Source organism: Tauraco erythrolophus, chromosome 4, assembly GCF_009769465.1.
Source record: "Tauraco erythrolophus isolate bTauEry1 chromosome 4, bTauEry1.pri, whole genome shotgun sequence".
NCBI classification, from domain to species: Eukaryota; Metazoa; Chordata; class Aves; order Musophagiformes; family Musophagidae; genus Tauraco; species Tauraco erythrolophus.
In genome coordinates, this window is record NC_141468.1 from 47,889,888 (window position 1) to 47,905,679 (window position 15,792).

The 15,792-nt window shown below is 39.7% G+C and overlaps 1 protein-coding gene across 2 annotated transcripts in view; it reads left to right on the top strand.

The window, feature by feature from the left end:
• The window catches only part of TMTC2 (transmembrane O-mannosyltransferase targeting cadherins 2), a 264,093-nt gene that overhangs the window by 154,046 nt on the left and 94,255 nt on the right, over nucleotides 1–15,792 (top strand). Inside the window, exon 4 of one of the 2 annotated variants that reach the window (XM_086610426.1) lies at nucleotides 2,577–3,424. In XM_086610426.1, coding sequence (XP_086466552.1) covers nucleotides 2,577–3,424 — 848 coding nt within the window. The remainder of the gene's footprint in view (nucleotides 1–2,576; nucleotides 3,425–15,792) is intronic. The other variant, XM_086610427.1, reaches the window with a different exon arrangement.

A 15,792-nucleotide genomic window follows, 5' to 3' on the forward strand; every position in this document is an offset into this window, starting at 1 on the left:
TGTATGAAGAAGATCTGAAAGTTTGTAGCAGGTTTCTCTATTATCCGTGAGGAATGGCGTATCCGCTCTCTAGCATGGTTTTGTCGAAGTACTTTGTAATGTGAACTTTCTCAGCATTTAATTGAAAGCACAATTGTTAGATCTTTAGGAAAGGGAGATTTTCTTCCAGTTAAGTATTAACAAAATAACAAAGCAGTCTAAGCAGTCCATGAAAGCTCACTTCTCATCAATCAAGTTTCACTTGCGTAGTATTTGAGATGTCTTAATCTTTCGAGTGGTATATAGTCTTCCAGCAAAGACCTCCTCTGAATTTCTAATTAAAACAAACAAACAAATAAACAAAAAACCCCATCTTCCACTTCCCAGCCTCTTTCTCTCTAAGCAGCCTCCTCTTAAGAGATTGTAGAAGGGTATATAAAAAGAGCAAAAAAGGGCACATTTAACATTTGAGAGTTGCTTATATGTATGTTTGAAGGAAGTGAGTTTGAAAATAATTGAGCCAGAAGGGTGGGCAGAAAAATTTTCATGTAGCAAAATATGACAGGAATGAAAGGACAAGTTGAAACAGGGGCATAAGGTTTTACTATGGCAGCATACATGCAAGTCCATGAAATCTGAACAATCTTTTTATTCCAAATATAAACTTAGTTGGGAGTTTCAGTGATAACCAGTTTACACAGCTCTATGACATTAAAAGCTTTTAAACAATCCTGGCAGGCAGGGGTGAAACAGTATCTGAGATGAGTTGTGAAGTGTTATGCAGCTTACAAATGAAAGTACGTTGTTACAGTTGGCTTTCCAGGGAATATATTAATCATAAAGTGTAGATGTGGATTTTGATTGATTTATTACTAAAAAATTGTTGATTTTCCAGGATATAGAAATATAGAAAAGCTAATAAATCAAACTGGAATTAATAACATGGCAGATGAAATATGTGGTCTCATGCTTTGCTTCATGTATAAAAAATGCTAGCATTTTTTAGGTGGTTCTGATACAAGTACATAAATATTCTCATTATAAATTTGTTTGTTCCCTACCAATACTGCCATTGAGTTCTTCCATATTGCCTCAGAACTGAATGAATTAATTAACTGCCATTAAATATCTTAAACTCAACAGGCAGAACTCTACAGAAATATGAAAAGGAATAAATTTCTTAATGAGGTAAACTGATACATTATGATGACTAGACCACATCTTGTTACTGGAACATCAGTAACCTGATGATAGAAAGCTATTAATAATTGACCTAAAATGGAACGGCACAATCATCTGTATTTCATGATACCAAGGAGAGAACCCCCCTACAAAGGAGAAAAATGAGCTGTTTGAAAGAAATATGATAAGACATTCTGGTGTGAGGTCCTGCTTCTGAGTAACTGAGGAAATGTTGAATAACCATCCCAGAAATGGGTAATGTGAGATGGAAAAAATAGATCTAATAAAATAAAAAATGATTGACAAATAATTCTTTGTAATAATAAGAGGAAAGATTATCAAAATGCTTACAATGTATCCAGAGCTATTTGGCAAATATTTTTTCTTTTCTTACAAAAGGCATTGGAGAAATCGAAGTATAAAAATACACAGATTTTAAGTTTTACAGGTTCTTCTGCAAAGAGAGAGAAGCAGATCATCAGTCCTAGAAATAAGTGGGAAAATCTTGCTTCCTGATTCTCATTTAGGTAGAAGTGGTATGTTTCTACAAGCATTTGAATAAGGAAAAGCTTTTGGATAGAGTGGGGTGAAACACAACAAGCAGCTCCAAGTAGCAAATGTCCCAGTTATTCCATAAATAAGTGGAGGTTCTTTGAGTTGCTAGCATGATGACATGGGTAGATGGAGGCAGCTGCATGCTTCACATAATATCATTTAGATGGGTATCAAAATGTGAAAAGTTTTAGAGCACTTATTTAATATGGTGTGCTTGAAGAAAAAACTCAATATATTGTTTGACTGTGAGATGCAAAACGAAGTTAAGGTTTTCAGTAGTAGGCAGATCTGAAGGCTCTAGATAATCACTGTAGTTAATAGGTAGGAACTGGAAGACCTAAACGTGGAATCTATGTCTGTTTTCCTCTCCTACCTTCTTGGAAAGTTATAGTTCTCAGGTGAAATACTTTAGGAGAGACTTTAATTAGGGAAAATGCAACTGGAACATTTAAACTTTAAAAATAGTTAAGGCAAACTGGTGTTTTGGCCATAGCCAGGAGCAAAGAAAAGATTTGGGAGGTTATGTAGGAACCATTGTAAGGTTCCTTAAATTCCTCTGAAGTAGTTTCAAAGGCTTACACAACTAAATCTTAAGCAAGGACCGACAGCCCTAAGATCTCTAAAGGCTTGACTCTGATACGGGCTTGATACAGCTTAAATGAAAGAGCCCATTCTTTTAGTCTATGGTCAACATCATACCCCAACATTTTGTGATCCAAATGTCAGAGACCGAGATCTATACTGCTTGTTTCCATTACCCAAAAAAAAAAAAAAAGTTGTATCAGATATTTCTCAATTCCTTTTGTTTATAATTTACAGAATTAAACACCTGGTGTTGATTTATACTGATTTTTTTTTTTTATTATTCCTTTTTTTCAGAGAAAGAATTTGACCCTCTTCTTCAGCATTGGTTTGTTGACCTCTTGGGGGACTGCACTGCTGGGTGTCCGCTTATACTGGATGGGCAACAAGCCCCCAAGTTTTTCCAATTCTGACAATCCAGCAGCTGACTCGGACAGTTTTCTCACACGCACGCTGACCTTCTTTTACTTGCCGACCAAGAACCTCTGGCTGTTGCTGTGCCCAGATACCCTCAGCTTTGACTGGTCTATGGATGCCGTGCCTCTTCTGAAAGCAGTCAGTGACTGGAGGAATCTACACACTGTGGCCTTCTATGCTGGACTCCTCCTCCTTGCCTACTTTAGCTTGAAGGGCTCCAGCAATGAGAGAGAATGCAACGGAAGAACTGTAATGAACGGCAAGCAGAATGCTAACGGGCATAGCTGCCACTCAGAGATGGAGTACAAGACACCGGAGGTGAAGTCAAGCTTTGCATCAAAAGAGGAGAATGGAATAAGAAAGCATGAAATGCAGAAACTGCAGCTTCCTTCAACTGAGAACATTGTCATTCTGTCTCTGTCTTTGTTAATAGTGCCCTTTGTTCCTGCCACAAACTTATTTTTCTATGTTGGCTTTGTAATAGCAGAGCGTGTGCTATATGTTCCTAGTATGGGCTTCTGCCTGCTGGTTACAGTAGGTGTCAGGGCCCTTTATGTCAAAGCCCAAAAACGCTTTCTGAAGAACTTGGTTTTTTGTTCCACTGCTGCATTAATTGTTTTCTATGGACTCAAGACTGTTGTCAGGAATGGAGACTGGCAGAACGAGGAGATGCTGTATAGGTCAGGGATAAAAGTAAACCCTGCTAAAGGTAATTTTTGCTCTTTATGGTGAATGTTTTATTTATTTCTATGTCTTTGCCTTTGAATTGTCTGATTTTGTCAACTATATCTCAAGAGGATACTTCAGGAAATGTCCTTTTAAGTTCAAGTAGTATGCATATTAGTAAAAACTGAGGAAAAGCAGGAATGTGTTTTGATTAGGTGTTACAAGTTTGGCATTAACATGGAGAAAATGAAACCCTAAGGTAAGAGAATACTTTCTTTTTCGTTGATTTTAGTTCTGTATTTTGGAATCGAAGATGCATTATTAGTATTACAGAGCCCACCTTTGTAATTTTCCGTTTGGAGTCTAGTGTTTGTCACACTAATGAACGTTTTTCGTATGTTCACCGAATGTTCTGTTCTCTATGACTAGAAAATATAAGAACTAGTAAAGGACAGCATCGGGGAGGTGCTGGGGTTTTATTTCATCTGACGCAAATAACGTCAATACTACATAATAAAAATGAGGAAATGAGGTCATGTTATTCAGCGTAGGAAATGACTGTAGTTCCTCCTGCATACAAGTACTGTAAAGAGTTATTGTCAAATACTTATGCCTCCATGTTAATGTATATATGTCAGCTATTCGTAACATTGCCCAGCTACTTCTCTCAAAGGCTGTATCTATGCCGTAATGAAATGTGACTACAGCTAGTGTAAACACATCCAAACGTGCAGTAAACTGGCTAGTTTAGGGATCAGTGACAATGTTTAGCTGAAGCTCTGTGGTTTCAGCATATACGGCAGATCCAGCTGGGATCCTGAACTCCGTGGTACGTGGCTGTACTGCTCTTGGCACACAAGTAAGTTTATATGAGAACAGTCAAAATACCACCTGTGAGTGCAATGTAGGCATTGACTAAGCCTTTATTTTTCACAATTCATCAGAAGTGAGAATCATAGAATCATAGAATCATAGAATGATTAGGGCTGGAAGGGACCTTTAAAGGTCATCTAGTCCAACCCCCCTGCAAGGAACAGGGATATCTCCAACTAGATCAGGTTGCTCAGGGCCTCGTCCAACCTGGTCTTGAATGTCTCCAGGGATGGAGCATCCACCACCTCTCTGGGCAACCTGTTCCAGTGTTCTACAACTCTCATGGTAAAAAATTTTTTCCTAATATCCAACCTGAATCTACCTCCCTCTATTTTAAAACCATTACCCCTTGTCCTATCACAACAGGCCCTCCTGAACAGCCTCTCCCCATCTTTCCTGTAGGCCCCCTTGAGGTACTGGAAGACCGCTATAAGGTCACCCTGGAGCCTCCTCTTCTCCAGGCTGAACAGCCCCAACTCTTTCAACCTGTCCTTATAGGAAAGGTGCTCCAGCCCTCTTATCATCTTCGTGGCCCTCCTCTGGACCCTCTCCAACTGGTCCATGTCCTTCTTATGTTGGGGGCTCCAGAACTGGACGCAGTACTCCAGGTGAGGTCTCACGAGGGCAGAGTAGAGGGGGAGAATCACCTCTCTCGACCTGCTGGCCACACTCCTCTTGTTGCAGCCCAGGACGCGGTTGGCCTTCTGGGCCGCAAGAACACATTGCCGGCTCATATTGAGCTTCTCATCCACCAGTACTCCCAAGTCCTTCTCCTCAGGGCTGCTCTCGATCCATTCACCACCCAGTCTGTATTTGTGCCTGGGATTGCCATGACCCAGATGTAGGACCTTGCATTTGGCCTAGTTAAACTTCATGAGGTTGGTACGGGCCCACCTCTCCAGCCTGTCGAGGTCCCTCTGGATGGCATCCCTCCCTTCCAGCGTGTCGACAGCACCACACAGCTTGGTGTCATCGGCGAACTTGCTGAGGGTGCATTCCATGTCACTGTCCATGTCACCGACAAAGATGTTGAAGAAGGCCGGGCCCAACACGGACCCCTGAGGGACGCCACTCGTGACCGGTCTCCACTTGGACATCGAGCCGTTGACCACTACTCTCTGAGTGCGGCCATTGAGCCAATTCCTTATCCACCGAGTGGTCCATCCATCAAACCCATGCCTCTCTAGTTTAGAGAGAAGAATGTCGTGCGGGACAGTGTCAAAAGCTTTGCACTAGTCCAGGTAGATGATATCTGTTGGTTGACCCTTGTCCACCAATGCTGTCACCCCATCATAAAAGGCCACCAAGTTGGTCAGGCACGATCTGCCTTTGGTGAAGCCATGTTGGCTGTCACCCACCACCTCCTTGCTCTCCATGTGCCTTAGCATGAAGTGCTAAGGGATGAAGTGCATGAAGTGAGAAGGGATCACTTGATTGCTTTGCTTTTCTGTAAAAGAAAAATTTGACAGTGCTTAAGCATCCTGCACTTGAATTTTTCCAGTTCTCTGCTCAGAAGCCCATTATATGATACAAAGTCATCTGCTGACGAAGGTGTGCTGTTTTGGTTAGATAGTTATCGTGCCATAGTCTAGAAGCTGTGATAGTAAGAAGCAAATGCAGGTGTTACTGTGAGCTGATAGGGAGTGAAGAAGTAGATTTGGCAGATAAGATGCCTTGCGAAGCAGCATTATAGTAGCTTGTCAGTCGTCAAGTCTGATTTTGTAACTCTTCTTCATATGCTTTGTCGCCCTAGGTAAAATTATTAAACTTGTCACTGTAGTAAGTGACTTTTTGTTAGCTGTGAGCAAGCACATCTCATTTCTTTTACTTTTTTTCAAAACTAGAGCAGGAGGGCAAGAAATGAAAAGTAACAGTGAGACAGTGCACCAGAGTGATAATATGACTCTGTAAGACTTACCAGTTTAGTGGCAAGATAAAGTTTGCATTAAAACTTTGACATTCCTTGTAAAGAAAAAAGTGTGTGTGCACTTGATTAAATGATTAATGTATGTTCCATTTTTGTCCTTGGTGGAGATCTCCAGATATCCTAGACTGTATTAATAGTTGTCTGCCTCCTTTGAGCCAGTTTTTGTGATTGAAAAAAAATACAATTCTAGTTTTTGTTCAATAGTAGGATTGGCTGCAGTGTTGTCTGGAAATTAGCCTACTGGGTATTATGCTCCCAAGAGACAAGGCGAGCTATTTTCATCCTACGCATCTCAGTAGGCACAGATTTATGTATATATGATTGTCTAGTTTCTTACCATATAAGCTGACATTAAGTTTCTTGTAAGAAAATATGCAAAAGCAAAGACAGCATGTCAGTCTGGTGATACAGACATGACGGAGCTGACTGTAAATCTCCTTAAAATATCCTGTTAAACTTCTACTGAATATTTACTAGCCCACACACATCGTAACAAGACTGGGTATCAGAAACTCCCAGCAAAAGCGACCTGTCACCCAGCTCTATTCATTATCATGAATACTTCCTAGATTATCCCTGGCTTTGACTATGCTAATTTTATTTTCTGTTTCTCATATAATCAGGCAAGCCTGACTGGACCAGACTGGCTGCCAATCCTGCCAAAGCATTAGGAGATCAACAATTCAAACTAATCTTCAGTAATTAAATGAGGTTGACGTAGGAAAAACTATTTTTGTTTGCCTCTCTTTTTTTGGGTTTTATGAATGCTAGTGGTAAATGGGCTATTCAGATAGCGAGACAATGGCCTACTCAGTCAAACGGTAGAGTGGAGAAGTGTTTTCCTTCCTTTTAGGCTCCTAAGGGGAGGCTGCCACTCATCTTTTCTCTGTTTTCCTCGACTCACAGCCGTTCTCCTCATGAGTATTTGCTTACTTCTCATCATCTTTGAGCGGCAGAATCGTTTTCCCTGATGATTCTGCTTCTCCTCTCTTCTCCTGCGAACAGCTTCCGAACAAGAGCTTCTTCTGTCCTAGGCTAAAAAGCAGAGAGGGATCCCTTCAAAAACTTCCCATGTGGAAACTGATAAAGAAGTAGAAATCTGCGCAGACCAGTTTTGCTAAAGCAAGGAGCCGAGTGTTTTGTTCCAGATGCCTCTGTATTCCGGCCTAGCAGGATGAAAGCCGCTCCGTGGCTGGATGCTGTGCAACAACATTGGGCTGATGTGCTGTACTAATAAGTTCGTTTGAGAGGCAAGCTATTAGCACAGGTGCATTTGTGCACTAATGTGGCTGAACTGCTTCGGAAACGGAGTGGTCTCACATGGAGATAGTTTATAATCAGGTCTTCTGTGTTGTGGTATGTGGAAGAATATAATCTCCTCTGCTGCTGTGGGACTCTCAGGCAAAATTGTTCAGTGACTTCTCCATCTTCAATCCTCAGTGAAGAAACGTGCACCTCAGCAGCACGTTCCTCTGGCCCCTCACGGGCTCCTTGCAGGCAGAACAGTGTTCTGCCTCCGGTGAGAAAGCCCCTACCCCGGCAAGCAGCCACAGCCTTTCTGCGATTTACATTTCTCCAGGCTGCTCTTATCAATCGCTGACAATGCGGAAAAAGTACTCAAAAGCACGGTGCATGGCTCATCTCTCAAAAAACCCCAAAATACACTGTGGGAGAGTCAGGTGAGTAGAAGGTGGTGAGGCGGTCCCCAAGGCACAGTGCTGGTGCCGGCTGTCCCGGCTGCCTCGCCATGCGGCAGCCAGCTCCGGCCCTTCGCTGGGGGAACCGTAACGAGGACTTGGGATGCCTTAGCTGCATCTGTTCTTGAGCTTGTTCATCTGCCCATTTGGTTATGGCTAGTATTTCAAATATCTTTAAAGTGGTCTGAGGCTTGGCTCGTTACAGTTTGTCAGCACTTAAGGGGAAAATAGGCAAGATTGATTAGTATAGTTTATGGATCCTGAAGTGGCTGTATACATGTTTTGACACTAGGGAGGGAAAGGCGCAAGTGTTTCTCTGTGCAGCCTTCATCTTAATGAGCAGCCCCACTGATATAAACCAGCTCACGTTATTTGAGTGTTCCTTTATGGAGAAGGAAGCCTCGCAAAATGTAAAAACAAACAAAAAAGTTTAAAATGAGTGGTAGCTGTCACGTCTTTTTCAATTAGACTGAGAGTCATTCTGTGGTAGTGACTACCTTGTGTTTAATGAAAAAATTATGATGACACACAAAATAATTGTTTGCATTATGCCTTGTTATCTCTAGTTGTCTCTGTAGTACCAAAAGTTGGCTTCAAACAGCATAATCTGTTTTCCTCCAGGCCGTTTTGTACCTTGCAGTCCACATCATAATGATCTTAGATGTTCAAATATATTTGCTGTACTGTTATAGACGCTGATTAAAGAAGTAGAAGACAACAGAGAGAGGCATAGAGTGTTAGACTGCTGCAGAGGTATTAGTTGCTTGGTTGTATTTACTGACAAAATTTTAGTCTCCTGCTGTTTGCTGTGACATTTGTAAGCTTTGAAAATCCTTCCTGGAACTGTTTGACCTGCTACACCAAATGGATGCTTAACTTAAACCATGAATTCAAGTCCTCCTAAATTTGTATATGTGACTTCTCTTTTTGCAATGGAACGTGCAGAAGAAACAGATACTAGCCTGCTTCCAAAAGCAGTATTACCACATTACTGTGGTGCTATACCCGATCTGACAAGCCCTGTCTCGCACAGGGCACTGGTTTAAGTTGGCATTAGAGCTTTTATCTTCAGAACCAGTTCTGCATCTTACTCAGATGTTTGTCCTTGATCCATGACAGTTGGGGCTGTTCAGCCTGGAGAAGAGGAGGCTCCGGGGTGACCTTATAGCGGTCTTCCAGTACCTCAAGGGGGCCTACAGGAAAGATGGGGAGAGGCTGTTCAGGAGGGCCAGTTATGATAGGACAAGGGGTAACGGTTTTAAAATAGAGGGAGGTAGGTTCAGGTTGGATATTAGGAAAAAATTTTTTACCATGAGAGTGGTAGAACACTGGAACAGGTTGCCCAGAGAGGTGGTGGATGCTCCATCCCTGGAGACGTTCAAGGCCAGGTTGGACAAGGCCCTGAGCAACCTGATCTAGTTGGAGATATCCCTGTTCCTTGCAGGGGGGTTGGACTAGATGACCTTTGAAGGTCCCTTCCAGCCCTAACCATTCTATGATTCTATGATTCTATGACGTATTAGTGTTAATGAAACATTGCATGTTCACATCTTGGGTAGGTCAGTGGGACTTGAATATGTGATTCATTCCTTTCCTGACTCGGTTCTGCAGGAAAAAAAATACTAAATCCTTAATATCTGTCACATGAAGACAAAGTTGAGGTGAGAGGGTTGAGTGTCATGGTTCAAATAAACTGTTGGAGTCAAATTTTCTAAATGTTCCTGATAGGAGATTGACACAAAGACGAGGGGAAAAAAAAAAAGAAAAGAAAAACTTTTTCTGACAAGATCATCTGTGGTTTAAAATTAATGCATCTTACAGTCCTACTTTGAGTTAAAAATCTTGTTCTTGGCATTTTGCTTCCTACATTGATTGCCCTGTTGTTCTCAGTGGGCAGCAATAAGACCAAGACATGGTGTTGATAGAGAAGAATATAGAAATTGTTCCATGAGAATATAGAGCGCCACTTTCTTTCTATCTTTGCACTCTTCCTCCTACTCCCAGTTCTTATGACTGTGAATCATTCCATTTTGCTTGATGTTTTCAGAAGATTTACTAACACTGAAATACTCTTCTGGACCATAATGTTCCTTTTCCCTGTCCTATTTTTTTTTTTTTTTTTTTTTTTTTTTTTCCCTTTGCAACAGGATTGTGAGACCTTCCTGCCTCGTTCTGTTATATTTGTGCTTGTAGAAGATTTTAAAAACTCCTTTGCTTTTTTGGCATCTTTAGCATAGCATTCAGCCCTGATCAGTTTTACTCCCTGGAATTTCATGTATATTTACCTTTTTTCTTTTCTTTTTCCTTTTTTTCTTTGTCTCCTCTTTATAATCAGTCCGGCATAGGATTCATAAGGACTGCTTCTGTGTGCATATCTGAATGTCAGTATACGAATATGAAGTTCAGATTGCAAAGCATCTTAGTTGAACAACAATGTATGGAGTAGCTGTATGCTCATCTGAGCAGTCATAAAAAAGTAGCAATTGCATTTTTGTTTCATTTATATTTTTAATGTCATTTTATGTAATTAGTTTACTGTTTAGTTTGGTAATACTGTCTGTTAAATAAAATTGAAGGAATTCTTAAAGCTAGATTTAGAATTTAGCTGATTTAACCTCATCTAACACAGTACTTACCTTTTGGTCTGAACTGCAAAAAACAATAATCTTGGGTTTTAGTATTTTTTAAAACACCAAATTTCATTTTTTCATCCGTGTTGAATAGTTTGTAGTGTTAATTTCCTCTTTATTTTACTGTTACTAATGCACCAAGCAAATGTATTTGCTGTATGAACTGGTTTAAGTGTTAGAAGGGAAAAAGAATCATATGAGTGTTTCGTTCCATTTACATAATGGATACATTGTATCATTAAAAAGGCACCCAAGTTGATTCTCACCCAAGAGTTGTTACTCTGATTAAAAAAAAAATAAAATCCATCCCTGTCATTGTAGAGATTGTATGCTCTAGTTCTGCGCACTTGAGTAGAAGTAAATACTAGAAGATGTTTCCAACTGGTTTGACAGCTTGCTGCTGTTATCTTTATCTCCTCTTAGAAGATGATTTTTTGCTAACAGTAGCTGTCAGTAAGAGGTCCCTGCTTCAGCAGACAATGAAAATACCAACTAATAGTGCAGTGAGGAAAAGTATTTATAATACCTTTTAGTAAACTAGGTAAAGAAGCCATATTTCCCTCAAACAAAAAGGATGCAATAAACCGGTATTTTCCATAATTACTAGTATTCATGTATCACTAGTGATGACTGGAGACAAAAGCAGAAGCAGTATGTTAAAGTATGGCATCTTCGAATATTCTTATTATTATTAGCTTACATTTTGCTGACAAGAAGCTGGGTTATTTTGTAATACCTTTAGAGTTTTGTTTTCGATAGCTGTTGCTCTGGCACACAGCTAGTTCTTCACCACACTTTAGTGCCTCCTAAACAGAGTAGTGTGTTTTTTAGCAAGCACCATATCGGGCATTTAAAAATACATTCAGCATTTGGGATTACATTTCAATATTTTGGTGCATGTATTCTTTTTTTTATAAGCAATTTGGCAGCAGAATTCCAAATCATCTTTGGGCCAATAACCCAAAATATCACTGTGCACAGTAATTTTTTCTTGCTGCTTTGGTTCATTTCACTTCAATAATTATAAAATCACTCTAAAAGTGGTAAAGGCCTTACTCAAATAACATTGCAGTGAATGGAAAATGCTGTTTTTGAAAAACAAAGGTTAAGAAAGAAAGTAATTTCAATGCATAGATTGCCATAAACCAGCAGATTTTAAAAATATAAAACCTGCTAATAATAATGTATGAAAGTTTTGCATAATATCACTGTTAAGAAATACCAGTGATATGAGCATAGCATCTGGAATAGGTGGAATTAGATATTCATGAGTTTGTTCTAGGTTTGCTAATGAGCCTTTCTTTAGCCTTTAAACAAGCCACTTTAATCTCAATTTTTCCCTCTGAAATGGATCTCGTACTACCTATTTTCATTATACATTGGATCATTTTTATAAAACTTTGGTGATTCATTACTGTATTAAAACTTGTCCACATTTATGACAGTATAACACTCCTACTAAGCTAGCTGCTAAACAAATTTGAGGATACGTAGTCATTACGGTGATTCTTGGTGTACTTTTTAGTCAACTTTTTTAGAAGTAATTGCCAGAGAAACATTACACCAACTGTCAATTTTCACAACACCTTCACCAGAACTTTCTGGTATTTAATCTTTTGACTATATGTTGCATAGGTATTTTCCTTGACTTCTAATATTATTTTCAATTTTAGTCAGAAATTTAAGTTTAGCTATTTTTTAAAGAAGAAATTAGAAGTAGTATACCTTCTGTCAGTGTTATAGAATGTTTCCAACCATCAGTAATAACACTTATAACAGCTACTGTATGGGGAAATGCACCCAATAATGAAATGATCTGATAGAATAAAAAAAGTCAAAGGTTATAATTATATATTAAAAATATAATTAGTAATATATAAGTTTTTACATTGCAATTTAAGTCTGTTATTGAAGTATATAAATTATGTAGGATATACCATGGTAAATTTGGTGTCTTTGTTCATAAAAAAAAGATAGAATTTGAAGGATAAATGTTGTAAAAGATACTTCAGAGTTCTTGAAACAAGTAGGAAAGACATTTCTATCTGCCACTTGTAACAGCTTCAAAAGAGAAAGCTCAACAAGTGAAGTCAACCACATAGAATTGTTTGGAACTTAAATAAAAAGACTACCCTCTGAAAATAGTGTAGGGCTCTCTAAATGGGTGGTACTGCTCCCCTGGATGATGAGAAAGTGTAGAAGGAATGACCATTAATAAGTTGTTTGGGAAACAGCTGTAGTTATCTACAGCTTTTGAGCATCCCACAGGCAGCCCAGCCTCAGCAAAACAGTCTAGTTATGCTAAATATGTTGGAGAGCTGAAGGAAAGTGGTTTACACTTCAGTTCAAAGTCTGAGTTTACTCTCCAGTGACAGTGTTCTCTTCTTCAGTTCTTCCATAGTGCTGTAATTTCCTCTGAAACCCAAGTCACTGTGGGATATCTGCTTCTCCTTCAGTAGGATACCAGAAAGCCCAATATTCTTCCTTTATGTACATAGAGAACTGCAAACAAGGATACTGTTATTTTTTTTTCCCCCTTGAGTGCAGTCCAGCAGCATCTCTAATCTGTGAATCCTAAATAGCAGGGGGATAGGAAGAGAATCTGTTACTAACTACTAGCTAGACTTTTTTGCCTTTTGCATATACTAAGAATTTAAAGAAATAAACAATTTTGAGACATGGACTCTGTTACCCTATTTTGAGACATGGTATCATCAGACTGTTATTTCTTCTCCCGCCTTCCCTGAGGTGCTCTGCAAAATCATTCAACAAACTCATCTGTGCTAAAAACTACAGTGCAAAAAAACCCCACCCCTGGTCAAGGAGGGATTAGCTTTGGCAAGATTTTTTTTTTTTTTTTTTTGTAGCGTATCAAGTGAAATCGAGTAAGTTCGGTATTTTCTTTGTCAGAAAATGATAGATTTTATTTTCCAGTTTGATTTAAAGTCAGGTGCTCTGTCCATATTTGTACACTCTATGAAACTTGCCGGATTTTTCAGAGTGAAAGAGTTACTGTTCATTAGAGGAAAACGAGGTTATTCAGATCGGTTCTCAGGCTGACCATGTTTGTTTAAATGCATTAGCTATTCATCCAATTGTTTCATTATTTTACCTTTTTTCAAAATATGTCAGCTGTGAAAAATTTTTCTTTGCATACTGATTTTCACTGTGGGTTACATGTCTTCATTTTCCTGTCCGTAATGAATTTCATACCAGTACACACTGAGCTCCCATTACATAAATCTGGTAGAGAAACAAACCTTTAACGTGGATAGGACAGTAAGTTACACCCATGCCCCTTTATACCTCTTCTGGCAGTGTAAAATCCCAGTGAAGATGGATAAATACAAATATTTCATTGAGATTTCTGACATCCTTGCTTTGTAACAAGGAGTTTTATTCACACTCAAACTTGGACTGTCATCATTGCCAGCCCTCACACGTGCAAAAATTAAAGGATAGTTGATGCAGTTCTACTGTGCACAAAAGGTTTACGTATAGTTTGATTTTAAAGTACAGAAAAGATCACAAAATGAAGGGACTGAGTACTCAATATCCTTTCATAGAATCATAGAATGGTTAGAGTTGGAAGGGACCTCAAAGATGATCTAGTTCCAACCCCCCTGTAATGGGGAGGGAAATCCTCCACTACACCAGGCTGCCCAAAGCCCCATGCTAGTTAATAGTTTTAGTGTCTTTAGTTTTACTGCTGGCGAAAGCTGAAGAAGGTCATTTTATAACCCACCTTCCACCTGTATTTCCATACCAGCGTGGATAAGTATTGGCTGGCAAAGCTTCACAGGCTCTGTCTTGCCTTAATGAGTGATTTAAAACAAAACAAACAAACCTGTACAACTTAAAGTGCCCTGAAAAGCCTGCTTCCTGGATATGCGCTAATTTGCCTTTTCAAAGTCTGACAGACTTTGTTTGAGCACTCTGAGGTTCTCTCGATTTGACAAACCCCAGCGCTGACTTCCCCCTCCTGTGGCTTCTCTGGCACGTTTCCAGGACACTGTCCTCTGTGTTCCCCTATCCTGGAAAGGAGCCAGCACGATCCATTTGCTTTTAGCTTTGAGGACCAGAGCTGTCATTTCAGTCAGTTAAGTGCACCCTTCCATTTCTGTAGGAGGCTGGCCTACAGTTCGCCACTCAGGACATAAATGATGATTTTGAAATATACCATATCTGTATATATTATTTTATTTTTTTTTAGAAGAATGCCTACTGTTTAAAAAGTTATGTAATTTGAAAGATTTAGTACATGATCACCTCCTTGCCTGAGCCAGTTTAGTACTCTGAAGAGTTCCTCAGGGCTAGTCCTGAGGTATTTGGGGTGCCCAAAGTATTTTTCTGCTGCTCTGTCTGCCTCTTGCTTTCTTGAACTATTCGAGTCCATTGCCTCCACAAAATACAATTCCTTACGGGAGTTTCAGGTCAGCGCAGGTTCACTGCTCTGTTCCTGACCCTTGTGCAGTTTCATTGTATGAACTTTATGGCAGTAGTGGCTTACAGTGTTCGTACACCTGCAGTACAGGCATAGCTAACGAAGCTGTGCAAATTGATCAGGCTCTGCTGTCAATCAGAACAGAGACTAGATTAGATGTTGAAGGTACTATGATCTACCTGGAGAGTGGTAGATGCAGGAATTCCTTGAAAGCGTAATTCCACCAGAGCCGCTATGTCATGAAACGCTGCTCTGAAGTAACCTCTGGCAGTTATCTCCTTTGACAACGGGATTTCTGTTGAAATAAAATGTAATCTATGCTTATGAGTCTTTCCTTATTACCTTTCTGTCAGATGAAAAGCTATTTCCTGGTGCTTTGGGGTGTGCCAGCACACTTTGGAAGGTAGAAAAGTGTTGTGTTGTCAACAAGTCTGTGATCTTGCAATAGTTTTATCTTAGAGAATCTACATCAGAGTTGCAACATTAAACAAAACTGAATTGTACAAAGATTGGGAAATGGGAGGAGGTATCCAGAACAATGTGTGTGTTGATATTCTGTTTATTTATCTATTTATAAAGAATACCTACACAGTTGCAGTGAGGTTGTGATTTCTGGTTTTAATCTTTTTAGAGGTTCTATAGTATGAGCAGTGGCTTTATGGGCTGAATCTGGTTTACAGGACAGCTTCATCTGGAGTTTTTTCTGTCTTTTCTCAGAGAAGTGGAAGGACTGTCTGTGGAGCCCTCTGGCTGCACTGAGGCAGCTCCTGGGAGACATGAGATGGTATCTCCATCTGAGAGATGAGTGGTTGGGAAGCATATTTCTTCCTGAACTTGATT